General features: G+C 55.2%; 1 protein-coding gene across 3 annotated transcripts in view; it reads right to left on the reverse strand.

The window, feature by feature from the left end:
* Positions 1–14,423, reverse strand: part of MINDY4 (MINDY lysine 48 deubiquitinase 4) — a 118,035-nt gene that overhangs the window by 14,925 nt on the left and 88,687 nt on the right. For 2 of the 3 annotated variants that reach the window (XR_005021245.1, XM_036863749.1), the window contains exons 14-15: positions 8,422–8,485; positions 5,229–5,390 (exon numbers count right to left, since the gene is read on the reverse strand). Coding sequence is in view for 1 of the 3 variants with exons in the window: in XM_036863749.1 (XP_036719644.1) it covers positions 5,229–5,390; positions 8,422–8,485 (226 nt within the window). In the remaining 2 variants the exon portion in view is untranslated. Of the gene's footprint in view, positions 1–5,228; positions 5,391–8,420; positions 8,486–14,423 lie in introns of those variants that run through there. The other variant, XR_005021246.1, reaches the window with a different exon arrangement.

The following is a 14,423-nucleotide window of genomic DNA, read 5'->3' on the forward strand; positions in this document are numbered from 1 at the left end:
CAGCCTGTGGATTAAGGAAAGAATGGGAATTATTTTTCCAGTGGGGAGATGGGCATACTTTCTCCGGGGCCCGTCACAGACGAGTGGCCGGCCAGTCTTCCTCGGGCCTCTCAGAGCCCACCTGGAGCTGGGGTGCCCCGAACAAAGGGGCTGTGCTCCGGGGAAATGCTTGCTCGTGAACCTCCTACAGAGGGTAGCAGGGTGAACTTCACAAAGTGTTCACTGTCTCATTGCCCAAGTCCCCCACCCGCCCCCTCCACCTGGCTCATTGGGCCCTCACGCCAGCCCCCTGTGAACATTAAAGTGTGACTTGCTCCTTGGTGGAAACGGAGGGGAGGTGGAATTAGTTGTCTTAAACGATGTGGCTGGACGTGCCTAAACTCCACTGCAAACTTGGCCTCCATTCCAGGTTAAAAGAGGCTTTTCTGGTGAGGGCATCACCTCGAACAGGGATCCTTGAAGACTGGGAAGCCAGTGCTCATTCGCTGCAGGAAAAAAGAGCCATGCAGCCCACCAGGAACAGGCGTCTGCAGAAATAGCCACCCTGAATTTTCCAGCAGAGGGGAAAAAGGGCAGCTTGCCATTTAAGCAACATTCAAAAGATTAAGGGCAAAAAAAGCTGCCTGGGGAGTTTATAAATGAGTTTTCTCATTCAGGAGCCCCTCCCAATTGGGTGACATTTTCCAAAGATGAAATTCACTTCCTTTGGATTCTGGGGTAGCTGACCAAAGGCCTGGGGCGAGGAAGGAGGGTGGGTGGGCACATTTCCTCCAGCAAGCCTCTCTCCTGGTGGGTGAACGTGCAGCACAATCAGGGATTAAGGTGACCCTTGAACAACGTGGGTTTGAACCGTGTGGGTTCACTTATACACGGATATTTTTCAACAGTAACTACTACAGTACTATGCGGTCCATGGTTGGTTGGATCTTTGGATGCAGAAGAACGGCGGATATGGAGGACTGACTATGAATTATACACAGATTAACGCCTGTGCTGCTCAAGGGTCAACTTGTACTTTTAGCTGGATTCTTAACATCTTTTGCAGGAGTGAGGTGTGTGAATGCTCCCGACCCATCCATGGACTGCCAGCTTCGAAGCCCTAATTTAAAAGGACCAACATTTGATTGCTGGCAGAGTGACAGTCTGTCATCTCCAAGGATGACATCCATTCAACGTGAGTTATACTTTGGTCCCAGGGACCGTGTGAGGCAATGGGTCAGTGGTGAAGTACCCTGGAACAGCCTGTCCTTATGGGGTTAGCCGCTGAATGAGGAGGAGATAGTAAACAAAGAATCACACAGACACATTTGCACCACATTTCACTGAATCGAAGATGCCATCAGAGTCACCATTATTTTTTTGTATCACTAAGAAAGGACGCAGGCTGGCAATTAAGGCCTGACACATCATCGGCTGCCATAATGCATCAAAATGTCAGAAATGTTCAAATGTGGGGCAAGTTCGCATCTCAAAAGCAATGAAATGGGATACGTAAAACCAAGAGGAGGCCTGTGAAGGAAAGAATTAACATTCTACGATGGAGGACGACAAGGTGGGCAGGGGACCACGAGAGCAGACCTCTATTTAGATAGCGTGATGAGGTCAGGAAAGGCTTCCCTTAGGAAGTGATGGTGAAGTCAAAACGTGAAGGGAGGGAAAAGCAGGGACAGGATGCAGGGCCTTATAGGTCATGGGAAGGTCTGGACTGTAGTCTCTGTATTAGTTTGCCAGAGCTGAGTAACAAAGTTCCACAGATTGGGCAGCTCAAACAACAGAAATTTATTTTCTCACAATTCTGGGGGCTGGAGGTCCCAGATCAAGATGTCGGCAGGGTTGGTTTCTTCTGAGGCCCCTCTCCTTGGCTTGTAGATGGACATCTTCTCCCTGTGTCTTCATGTGGTCTTCCCTTCGTGTGTGCCTGTGTCCTAACCTCTTCTTATAAGGATACCAGTCAGCTGGATTTGGGCCCAACCATATGACCTTCTTTTACCTTAATTACCTCTTTAATGGCCTTATCTCCAAATACAGTCACACTCCAAGGTACTGGGGGCTAGGACTTCAGCAAATGAATGTTGGGTCGGAGGAGTTGGGGGAACGGCATAATTCAGCCCAAAACAATCTCAGAGGACTGGGAATCCATAGAAGGTTGTTAAGCAAAGGAATGATGTGACTGATCTACTCTTTTAAAGATCACACTGGCTTCAGTGAAGGAACAGGATTGCAAGGAGGTGGGGACAGGAGCCAGAGGCCAGCTGGGCCATCACAAGTGTCCAGAACAGCGATGCTGGTGGCTAGGATAAGGGTGAAAGTGGACAGACTTGAGAAACAACTTCGGGAAGGAGCCCCACGACCTCCTGATGGATTGAATGCGCTCCTGGTTTGAGTAACTGGGTAGATGGTGCTGTTTGCAGAGCTGGACAAATGGGAGGAGGAGGATGGTGCTTACAGAGCTCTCCCTGCCAAGCTCAGCCTTTGCCCAGGTCCCTTCCTGAAGGCAGCAATGAACGTGACCTACAGGTCATGGGGAAGCCCTGAACTTAAACTCCCTGTGCCTTGCTGTCCTTCCCTGGCCTCTCAGTCCCCCATCACCACTGCCACCACAAGCCAAGAGGGGCTGGTCTTCCCACTGCAGTCTGCAGTGCAGCCCATCCTCACTTTGCGCTCTGGGATGGAGGGAGTGAGGGGAAAGTCAGATGGGCAAGGCAAGGCCAGCCCAGTGGGTCACCGATGGCAGACTGGGTCCTGTAGGACACAGCCATGCTGGGGCGGCGGACTGGTTACTTACGGCAGGGGTGCATTTCTTGGCCCAGAGTTGCCTCTGCTTCCCCCGGGCACAGCTGGAATGTGGGTCACCTGACAAGCTCGCTGATAGGCAGGACCTATCACCCTCCCACACACATACTCGTGAGGGCCCCAGAACCCTGGCTCCCAGCCAGAGGCCGCACTGAGAAGCCTGGAGATGGGCTGTGAGTGAAGGCGGGCCTGGTTCTGCCGTCTACATGAAAGAAAGGCTTCAGCCGTATCAGAACAAGCCCCGCTGTGGACGCCATGCCCAGGAGGCCCCAAACACCAGATCTTCCCCAGTGACCACGTCTGTACTGCCAGGTGGAAGAAGACCAGGCCAGGCTGAGAGGGGGCCCCGGCTCTGGGTCCAGGTCTGGGCCTGGAGGCTAAACCTCCTTGGATTCCCTCTCTGTCTGACGTGGCTAATCATGAAAGCCCCAAGGAACTCAGTGACCAAAGGGATAGCGGGTGGAGTTTCAGGAAAGGAAAGTGCTTTGTCTAACTGCCAGGCCTCTGCCTTCTCCTTCAGAGGCCCAGCCTTCAGTGAGCTCTGGCGAGTAGGAGAGGAGGCCCTGGGGTCCTTCTTTAGCGAGGTTGCAGTCCCAAGGCAGAGGAGCAAACCATCCCTTGCTGCAGGGAGATAAAACACCCAGTCTTCGACCAAGCAAACAATAGCAGAGCAGGGCGGGGGGGCGGGGGGGTGGTGGTGGTGGTCTATGTGGATTCAAGGACCATTGTAGGACCTGAATTTGTGCAATCAGCATTTTGTTCCAAGGACAGGATGACGCCCAACTGCTGTTCCCGTCAATTACCCTCAACAGACCGAAGGAAAATAGTTTACATTTTGACCAATGCCCTCCACACGAGAGTGAAACCAGGGCTCATGGTAAGCCTGGGGATTCTGCGAGCCCGGGCAAGGTTACCTCTCAGCCCGTGGAATTTTGGGCTGAATGCCTTCAGAGCCCACCCAGGATCTGATGCTCAGGGTTCCTGGTGCTTCTCATGGGCCACGTGGCTACATTCCTGGGCTCCCTCCTGACACCAGCACATCTGGGAAGGAGTCACTGTCACTCTTTTCTCCCCAAGTCTTTGGAACCCACAAGGCTGCTTCCTGTCCGTGGGGGTGGGGTGTCACCCAGATGCGGAATCTGGGCACGGGGCCACCTGAACAACGGCGTTCAATGGGACAGCACACCCAAACATGTGATCATGCAGGAAGGGCACGATGAAATTGAACCACCCTGCATATCCATCCACCTAGCATACTCTGAGTATCCCTTTGGGTCAGTCTCTGCATCCCTGGTTCTGGGGATGTAAGATGAATGGGGCCTCATCCTGACCCTCCAACAATCTTTGCTGGGCCGGTCACCAGAGAATGACCTCCTGCTACACCTCAGGACAACCCTTTCATGTAATCGACCACAGAACCATGTCTTCCCTGGAGACATGAAAACCGAGGCTCAGACAAGGTTCAGCAGCAGGCTGGGACAAGAACACAGGGCCCAGTGGTCCCCTGCCCATGTTGCCCAGAGATACTGTCACCCTACCCCGTGCCCAGCTTCACCTGGGGTTCCGGCCCTTTCTAAGACCCTGGCTGCAGTGAGAGAAAAGGTAGAGGGACCAATACACTTGCAAACAGACTGAGTAAGGCCTATTATGGGTTGAATTGTGTCCCCCCAAAAGATCTGTTGAAGTTCTAGCCCCCAGTACCTCAGAGTGTGGTCTTATTTGGAAATAGGGTTGTTGCAGAGTTAAGATGAGGTTAGCGGGGTAGGGTGGGCCCGCAATCCACATGACTTACGTCCTTATGAGAAAAGGAGACACAGAGGGAGAAGATGGCCATGTGACACCAGAGGCAGAGATTGGGTGATGCAGCCACAAGCCAAGGATCACCAAGGATTGCTGGAAAACATCAAAAGCCAGAAGGGACACGGCAGGCTTATTCTCCCTGTGGGTTTCAGGAGGGGTGTTGCCCTGCCGACACCTTGATTTTGGACTTCTGTTAGGAGAACTTCGGCTCCAGAACTATGAAACAACACGTTGCTGTGGTTTTAAGCCACCCAGTTTGTGGTGCTTTGTTGAGACAGCCCTAGGAAACTAACACGAGGCCCAAGACCTCAGGCCCTTGTCCCTGGAGAAGACCCCTTGGCCAACACACACACACACACACACTCACACACACACACACACACGACAACTGTGGCCACTCTAATGCACGAGCACACTGTAAATCCCTAGAAGTCCCTTGCATGGTATCAGCTGGCTCTGGGAGTGAACTACACGCCTGTACCGGATGGCGGTGAAGCTGCAGTTTTCCCATACGCTCCGTGACTGAGACTGGATCCAGCTCCGGGGACTGGAGCCAACTTTCCTTCTCCTCCCTCCCTCCTGTTGGTCCCAGGGAGCCAGGCTCCTGGGTCCCTGGAGGCCCGAGGGCTCGGTACCTGGCACACGCTGTAGTGTTCGAAGAGGGACAGGAGGCCGATGTCGCTGCGCGAGGTGATGCCTTTGAGCAGCATGATATTCCCGTTCCCAGAATCCAGCTCAACCACGTCGTTGAAAACATTGGACACGGCTTTCCCGGTCAGGAGCAGATTGACAAGTTCCTGTTGATGAGAGAAAGGGGAAAGGCTTGTCAAGGGGAGATGGGGAACAAGAGAAGAAGGGTGGAAAAGGAAGGAAGAAAGCAAGGAGGGCGAGAGACCGAAATCAGAGGGGGCTGTGACTTCAGCGTTCCCACAGCCTTCAGGGAAGCCACCAACTCTGCTCATCAAAGTGACTCTGGGAACTCATCAATCCTTATTCCACAAGCATTCACTGGGCGCCAACTGTGCCCAGGACCCTGTGTGGGGGTTGGCTGGTGGGGGGGGGGTGCGGGTCCCGCTGGAGGGAAAGAGTGGCTCCTGACCTCGGGCGTCCGGGTCTAGAGGGGGGGACCAGTGCAGGCCTGCATGCCTGAAGCACAATGTAGGATGTGACTGGGGCTATAACAATGTGTGCACAGAGCACTGGTGGCCCACACGGACACAGGACCACATGACTGAGTCGGAGTCGCTTTGTGGAGAAGCGGCATTTGGGTGGGTCTTGAAGTCTTGGATATTTTTTTAATAAGCTTTTTGATTTTGAAATAATTTTAGAGTCAAAAGAAGTTGCAAAAATAGTACAGAGAGTTCCTGTGCACCCTTCACCCAGCTTCCCCCAACGATAACATCTTACATAACCAGAGTGCATTATCAACACCAGGAAGCTGACAATGGGGTGGCACCAATAACTCAGCTCCAGGCCGTACTGGGATTTCACCAGTGAGGGCGGGGTCTTCAAGGGGGGAAGGAGAGGAGAGGATAGCAGGGGCAGAGAGGAGAAGGCAGGCGGGCCCCAGCCTGGGTTCCCGCTCTGTCTTTGCCTCTGTTGGCTGCATGGCCGCATGACTCATGCCTCGCACCCGACAGGCCAGCAAGCCTGCCAACCCCAGAACCAGGAGACGGTGACTTGTGGAGCTCTGACTCTCTGGCCATCTCCCGGAGGCACTGGGTTGGCTGCAAGGGCCCTTCCTCAAGCAGAGCATCCAGGGCTCCAACCTCCTGTCAGGAATGCGGAAACAGGCTCGCAGCTGGGAGAGGATTTGCCCAGGCCACACAGCTGCTTACTGACAGAGCCGGACTCCCACCCTCACTTTCCGGCTCCCTTTCCAGTGTCCCTTCCCTCTCCCCTCACTTGTTACCCTCAGGGTACCACCTGGCCAGCCAAAGATTCAAAACGGAGGGTAACCGCTAAGTACGCGCTGCCCTGCTAAGGAAGGATACACGCCAGCCCAGCCTTAGTGCTGGGGCAGGAGCTTCTGTCTAACTCCTTCTGCCAGGGCTGGCGCGTGCGTGAGGCCAGCCCGCAGGAGTCTCCTCCATGGTACGTGGGAATGGCCATAACAGCCCTTGCCCATCATAAACTCTGGAGGGCAGAGTTCACAGAAGTGTTTTCCCCGGAATTGTGAGAGTGATGCACAGGTTAATAAATCCCTCCGTCGGCACCAGGATCCCTGCCCCAGAGGTAGTAAAAGAGGTCCCTCTGATGGCCGCAGAGGGGCCCTCACTGGAGGGAGATACCGAGGGGGCCTCATTGTGTTCTTGCAGAGGAAACGAGAAAGAATTTGGAGGAAATGTCTGCTCTGAGATACTGTACCTCAGGGCCAGCAGCTGCCTAAGAAAGGCATGGCCTTCTTCAGACACATTCAAGTGTTCCCAACTGGTTTTCAAGGGGGAGAAAAGGTCCTGCTCCCCATCTGGGGTGCGTCTCAAAACCTTCCTCGAGCAGGAAGGCTCCTCAAATTGGGGGAGAAATAGTGACCGGACGCTCCCTGCCCCTCGACTCAAAATCACACAGTGGCAAAGCTTAGCGGTCATCTGGTTCCTCACTACTCAAAGTGCAGTCCGTGGCCCAGCAGCATCACCCTTCCTGGAAGCCTGTTAGAAATTCAAAAGCTCAGGCCCTAGGTTACCGGGCCCACTGAATCCGAGCCGGCTCTTCAGCAAGACTCTGCGGGCCCCGCGTGCACATCAAAGTTTAAGAAGCACCGATCTAGTCCAAATGCTTCATTCTACAAACGAGGAGATCGAGGTTTAGGGAGGCGAAGAAAATCGCTCCAGCTCATGCTGCAAGTGAAACTGCCAACACAGCTCAGAATCCAGCCCCAGACTCTGTTCTGCATCCTCTGTACGCTGCGTAACGGCCCACCCCTGGGTCGCATTGCTCTCTGACAGCGCGTCGGGAAGCTCCCACGGGGAGGACAGGCACCCAGAGCAGGAGCTGGACCACCACTGGCCGTCGCTCAGCCTCAAACCTTTCTCCGGGGGCTAGGCAGCAGCCAACGTCACATCTCCTTGGGTGCCTTGGACAAACCACAGGCCCCAAGCTGGCCCTTGCACGGTGCCCAGGTATGTTTTCAGGACTGCCACAAGTGAGCCAGGACCCCTAGGACAACTGGGTCCTCAGCTGGGCCCGGCAGCCAGAGCAGCTCCGCCCAGCCTGTCTGTGCTACACACGCCGCCCCCAGATGCACTGAGGGTCAGATTTAACTGTGGCCCGGTGGCCACTCAGGAGGCCTTGCCATGAGAGAAGGGCTCAGACAGTAGTCAGGTGTAGCATTTGGCTCCCAGTCCTGACACTCGCTGATAGGGTCTGAAACAGATCCCTTTCCTCGTGTCACCGGGTGACTGGGAGGATCGATGACAAGCAGTTGTGCTAAGGGACCCCCTGCCCTCCACGAAGCCACTCGAGGGCCCCTTTGTGAAGATGCAGAGGGGTGGGTCGTCATAAAGACAAGGTGCTATACAAACGTAGGGTGCCATGGCCGTCGTCCCCCCAGCTGGACCTGGGGCTCCCAGCCTAGGCCGGGGCTCCGGGCTGGGCAGCACCTGGCTCTGCCTCTCTTGCACCTCCTGCAGCTCCGGGCACACAGATCGGGTACAGCAAACTCCAGAAACAGAAGTTAACCTGAGTTCCCTTTCTAGGTCCCCGTGAGGAAGAAGCCCAGCAGAGGCGGAACACGAAAGCTGCTTGGGGAGTGCTGGCAGGGGCAAAGACAGAAGGCAAGAGGAAGGGAAAGAAGCGCCTGACTGCCCCACGCCCCACTGCGGCCCTGACCTGCGTGCAGTATCCGTGTGCTCCAATCAGGTGGCTGGTGGGGACGTCGAAGTCCTGGCGGACACTGGAGAGCAAGAAGAAAGGGCTGTTAGCACACCTCTGCCTGACTCAGGATGCCGGGCAAACCTCGAGGGTGGCCAGGGCCTCCCCTCGGGTTCCAGGCTGAGGCCCCGAATTCCGGATTTGGCGGGAACCTGAGCCTCTGTGCTCTGTGCCCTCCCTGGGGCTGGAGCCCGGGGCTCGCTCTGCTCTGGGCAGTGGCCTCCACTCTGGCCTGCAGAGGGCCACCAGGCCCTCGGCAGACACCAGAGGTTCGTGATGGAAGCGTGCCACAGCAGAAAGGGCCCTGGGTTTGGAATCCACGTCCTGCGTTCACACTCCAACTGTCGCTTACTAAGGGTGGGGACTGGGACATTCCCTGCCATCTCCAGTCCGCGGTCTGCAAGTCGGTTAAATAGGAGGAACGGCCTCTAATGCCTCCTTGAGTTCTAAAACAATAGCTGCCACCACCTGGGCGTAGACTCTGTACCAGGCCGAGTACAACTATTATTCCTTAAACCCTGAGAGAAAAACCAAGGCTCAGAGAAGAATTGACGTGCCCAGGGCACTCAGCTTGTGGGCGATGGAGCTGGCGGGGGACCTAGCTGCCAGTCTCCGAGGCCTGTGCTCCCCCAACCCTAGATCACCTCTGTGGCTCCACCTTCAGAATGGGGTCCCCCTAAAGGCACAAGGTGAAAAGCCCCTTTGCCAAAAGAAACCCCACCAAACTGAAAGAAAGAGATTTCTAGGGCTGTATGCTACTGGGGACCAGAACGGTGCAGAGTGTCATGTCAGCAATGGCCCTGTCACATGTGAGGTCAGCAAGCCCCTGCCCCCAAATCTCAAAACTATCCTACCGTCTAGAAAGCCCACCATTAGGACATTATTATTCCTTTTACCCCAAAGTAAATCCCTCGGGAGACCAAGCGTTATTGTTGAACAGAGCCGTGGGACAGACGGGTAACAGGAAAGGAGCTCCCACCTACAGACCGCGCTCAGAGGACAGCATTTCAAACCTCCAGCCACCCAGTGAAGTAGGAATTACTTTATTTTATAGACATGGAAAGAAGCCCAGAGAGGTAACGCCAGGGGGGTGATGTGAGGCCAGGGAGCTGGCTCCCCCCTGCTGCCCACCCAGCAGGGCTGTGGCCTGGCCTGCCGCCTACATCCACACCCCAAAGACAGCGCCGAGGGGTGGCCCAGAGGTAGGAAGAGGCAAGCAATCGTGACGTTTGTTTTTCCTTTTAGTGGAAGAGAAGAAAAACCTGGTCTCACTTTTATGCTTTAAATCTAAATCTGCCATAAGTCCACAAACCTAAAACATGCACTCCGTTCCCAAACGAGCTTAGAAACTCAAGCTCCATGACTCCATAGGAGAAATGCTTTCTCGTGGATTTTACTAACCGTGGCCGAACAGGGACGGTTTGTGGTCCACACGAGAAGACGGGCTGGGTTGACACTGCAGCGCCCAGCCGAGAACCACGGAGGCCGGGGGTCCTCAGGAAGGGCCTTGGAGGCTGGCCTGCCAGAAACGACCCAGCGGGCCTGGGAAGGGGCTGGCTGGGGGGACGGGGGACAAATGGATGAGGCCGGCGTGTGGCTGGCACTGGCTTGGGCAGAAGAATTGATGGAAACGCTCCCTGTGGCATATATACCGGCATCTTCTGAAGGGAAGAAAATAGCCTCCGAGGAGCCCTGGGTGGACTGATAAGGATCGCTGGCCCCAAGCCACCCCGAAGCTTTCAGAAGCAGTCTGATCTTCTCACAGCCTCGTGTTCACCCAGCGGGTTTGAGCGCCTGCGTCAGCTGAGAGCAGAGGGACGGGCAGAAAGGACAATAGGAGGAAATGGTAATTGCATCCTTAGGTGCAAACACGATGGGAAATTCAGAAGTAGGCTCAGATCTTAAAAAGGAGGAACATCTGTATTTCATACTAGGGCATTTGGGAGACGCCAAGGAGCGGCTTATGGCTTAAGAGATTTACAACTTTGGCAAATCTAGATGCCCAGACCTCGCTCTAGGGGAAATCCCTGGAGAGCTGAGTGTGAGGAGTCCTGGAGCAAAGAAACAGCGGCTTCTGCTCTGCCCCGGAGAGGAGGCGATTCACACGGCAGGGCCATCACCAGACCAGGGTTCTAGCCCTGTCTTGCCGTGTGGCCACAGACCTCTCCTCTCTGGGGCTCAGTCTCCCCTTCTGCAACATGAGGGGCTTGCACAAGGGCAGGCAGTGTCCTGGGAGCAGGGGCTGAATCCACGGAGGGGCTGCCTGAGCTCTAAGGTTCCTACTCTCTGGGCTTCTGAGCTACAAGCTGTGATGGGCCCTCCCCTGGGACTGACCATTCCAGTCTAAAGAGCAGCTTATTCCTTCCACAGTCCTCCTGGGAGCTGGACAACACTGGGCCCCAGAAGAGTTCTGCATAGCCCGAGGACCCAGGCACCAGGCTGGGTGAGGGGGAGCCAGGGCCTGATGAAGTCTGCCCCCTGAGACTGTCCTGCACTGGGGAACACTTTAGGGAACAGGAGCTTGCCTGGATTTTAGACTGCAGGAAGCACAGAGTTGGGGGAGCCTGAGTGGACTTGCCCAGGGCATGGAAACTTACGAGGAAGGGCTTGGCCATGGCTGCCCTGCCGCCAACCTCCTCAGCGTTCTGGAAGCCAAGGGCCAGAACCTGGACCAATGGTCTGGGGTGACGGCCTGACCCTGGGGGGTGTCCAGTCCACCCACTGACAGAGGAAGGGGCTTTCCCAGGATGCCAGCAAGGACGGCTTCTCCCAGCTCTGCCCCCATCGGGAGGTCCCAGAGACACTGCACTGCACCAAGAAACGGAACAAAGAGGACATCAGGGCTGGCAGAGCCTCCGGGGCCCAGCATTTTGCAGATGGGAGAATGGACGGCTAGAGAAAGGACACAGCTGGCCCAGGGCTAGTGACAGGTGCCAGCCCACATTCAGGCTGAAGCCGGTCCTAGAACTCCACTGCCTCTGTCCAGCCCGCCCTCTGGCACAGGGCTCAGAGGGGCAGAGGTTCTGCCGCTGAGCAGCTTACAGCGCCAGAGCCTTGGATCCACAGAGTCTGCGGTCTCAGATGCTTTCAGGGACACTGTCCTCCCTAAAGTCTTGTGAGGTCAGCGGGCAAGAGCGGCCCATCCGTAGAACAGGGATGGGGAAACTGAGGCCCAGAAAGGAGAAGGGACTTGTGGGCACACAGAGTCAGGGACTGTGTCCCTGGCACCAACATCACACTGTCTAGGGTGGCCTGAAACACGTGATAGTCAACCCGGCCGGCCAGCTCCAGGCAGGTCCCTGAGCCCTGAAGCCCCACTCCTGGTCCCCACCCTCCCCGGCTGGGACACAGCTTGTCCCTTCCCTCTAAAGCCTCCCCAACACACGACTGAACATATGAATCTGGGCATTTTGTGCAGAAGTTTCTGAATAAGAAGGAAAATATGTCCAAGTGGCCTAGAAATATGGTTCTGGTCTACAGCCAAAACTCACCTAAAATCAGTGTCCACAAGAGGAGGGGTCAATGGCCAGCTCAGTCCTGGACTTGGCTGAGTGACCTCGGGCAAGTCAATGCCTCGCTCTCAGCCTGTGTCTTCATTTATAAAACCAGAGGCCTGGAGCAAGGGGTCTCCAGGGACCTTCCAGGATGTGAACAAGTGTGCCTGGTCCACGACTCTGATATTTAAAACATCATGGCTAAAATAGTTGGTAATTAACCGGGGAGGACCCAACCAGCCACCTCCCCTCCACCTGACCTCTAGGGCACCAGGCCCGGGGCACCACCACATTCCACTGGGCCAGCTCCTGCCTGTCCCCCCCAGGAGACCCCCCCCCCCAGAGGCTGCACCTTCCACTGCACTCCCTGCCACCTGCAGCAGCCTCCAGAAACAATCACCCATTGTTTGGTGGGACTTCTACTGACTCTCGAGGACAATATCAACAGTGAAAGGACAGCTGTGGAACAACTAAGAGAACGTGGGCTCTGAAGTCAGGGAGCCTGGGATTCAAATCCAGCTGCTGCCGCTTACCGGTTGCTCCCCTCTCTGAGCCTCAGTTTCCCCACCTGTAAGATGGGTATGAAAACGCCTCCTTCTATTACAGATTGCTGTGAGAACTGAATGAGATGAACTATATAAAGCATTTGACATTTGGTAAATGTCACTTCCTTTTTCCTGCGATACCAGCAATAACAACAACAACAACAACAAAACAATGACTGAGAGGTCATGATTCCTGCAACCTCCACTATTCGTATCACGGCCAAAAACCCAGAATAAATGGAGTCTCCACTCCCAGCGATTGAACTGTGGCCATGAATATCTGAAAAGGATTTGGATGTGGCAGATATTGACTGTTTTCTCAGGAATGTCGCCAGGGAATGGACAATGAGTCAGAACACCTGGGTGTCAGGCCCCCTCTGCCACCTGCGCTGTGTGACCTTTGGCAAATTGCTTTCTACCTCTGAGCCTTGGGTGTGTCGTCCCCTGATGGGGATAACAATAACCACCTCAAAGAGTCGCTGCAATAAGAGCTGAGGCCATAAAAAGGCCTTGCAAACCACAGACAGCTCCACAGGTTAGAGGGCACGGGTATTATTTCCATTCTGCAGGCACAGGGCCCTAAAAAGGAAGGGGACCCAGGAAGCAGGGCAAGGAGCATGGATGGAGAGAGAGGGACCTGCCTGGAGGAAGGAAGAGAAAGCAGAAATGCCCAAGCCCTTCCCCCAGTGCCTTCCACCTCCCCTCCCCCAGTCCTCTTCCACGTGCCAGCAACCTTCCAGCCATGCCTCGAGGAGCCCTTCCCTGCAAACCCCTCTGCTAGACCTCGCCTGCTTCGTTCTTGCTGCCTGCCGCAACCCTTATCCCACATAACGCTCAGAGCCCTGCTAACTGTCGTCTCCTCCACAAAGGGACACCTCCCTGGCCCCAGAGAGATGTGCCCCATCTCCCTGCAGACATCCCCTTCCTAAGAGCGCCCACCCCCTGCTTTTCGGGTGCCAGCCCTGCCCCTCCAGGCAGCAAGGACTTGGAGGGCCTGGGTTATGTTGTGTCCGTCTGGCCCCATGGTGCCCAGAACTGGGCCCTAACCCTGCAGGTGCACGGCAAATGGGCCCTAAATGATGTGAGCCTGCCCACACCCAGCCCTGCGGAACGGCCTCCGGAAGCTGGGTCCCAGGCCGTGTTTGGAGGCAGGCAGAAGCAAGCTTCCCACCCAAATGGCTGAAGCTGGCCTGGAACAAAAGATTCTTTCCAAAGGTTAGTGGCTTGGGTGGGATGGGGAGGGTGGGAGGGAGGCGCGGGAGGGAGGAGATATGGGGATATATGTATATGTATAGCTGATTCACTTTGTTATAGAGCAGAAACTAACACACCATTGTAAAGCAATTATACTTCAATAAAGATGTTAAAAATAATTTTTTTAAATCAAGTTATGTTCACCTTTGAAAAAGAAAAGGTTAGTGGCGTTATACAGCAGCAACTAACACAACAATGTAAAGCAATTATACTCCAATAAAGATGTTAAAAAAAAAAAGGTTAATGGCCTCTCCCACCTCCTGAGGCCTATCGTCTCTACGTGGGCACCTGAGCAAGCCCTTCGTGGAACAAGGAGGTATGTATAGCTCTGGGGTGAGTGGGTAGGGGTGCTAGATGCACCAAGCGTCAGGAGACCCTCCCAGCTCTCTCACTCACCCCGGCGTGGCCTGGGCTTGGTCGCCCTTCTCTGCATCCAGCCCTCAGGCTCTGTCTATGGGCAGACCTGCTGCCCTCAGCCACACCCCACTGGCACTCACGGGCCATGATTTGCCATCTCAGCAGCCTGGGACCAGACTATGCCGGCTGAAGTGAGGTGGAGAGTGAAGCCGGTGGACAAGCATCAGTTTGGTCTGGGACTCCCTGGGGTCCTGTTTCCCATTCTCCCTCTAAGTGGGCAGACACAGCTGACCAGCGCCTGTCATTCCTC

Source organism: Balaenoptera musculus, chromosome 9 (assembly GCF_009873245.2).
Source record: "Balaenoptera musculus isolate JJ_BM4_2016_0621 chromosome 9, mBalMus1.pri.v3, whole genome shotgun sequence".
Taxonomy (NCBI): Eukaryota; Metazoa; Chordata; class Mammalia; order Artiodactyla; family Balaenopteridae; genus Balaenoptera; species Balaenoptera musculus.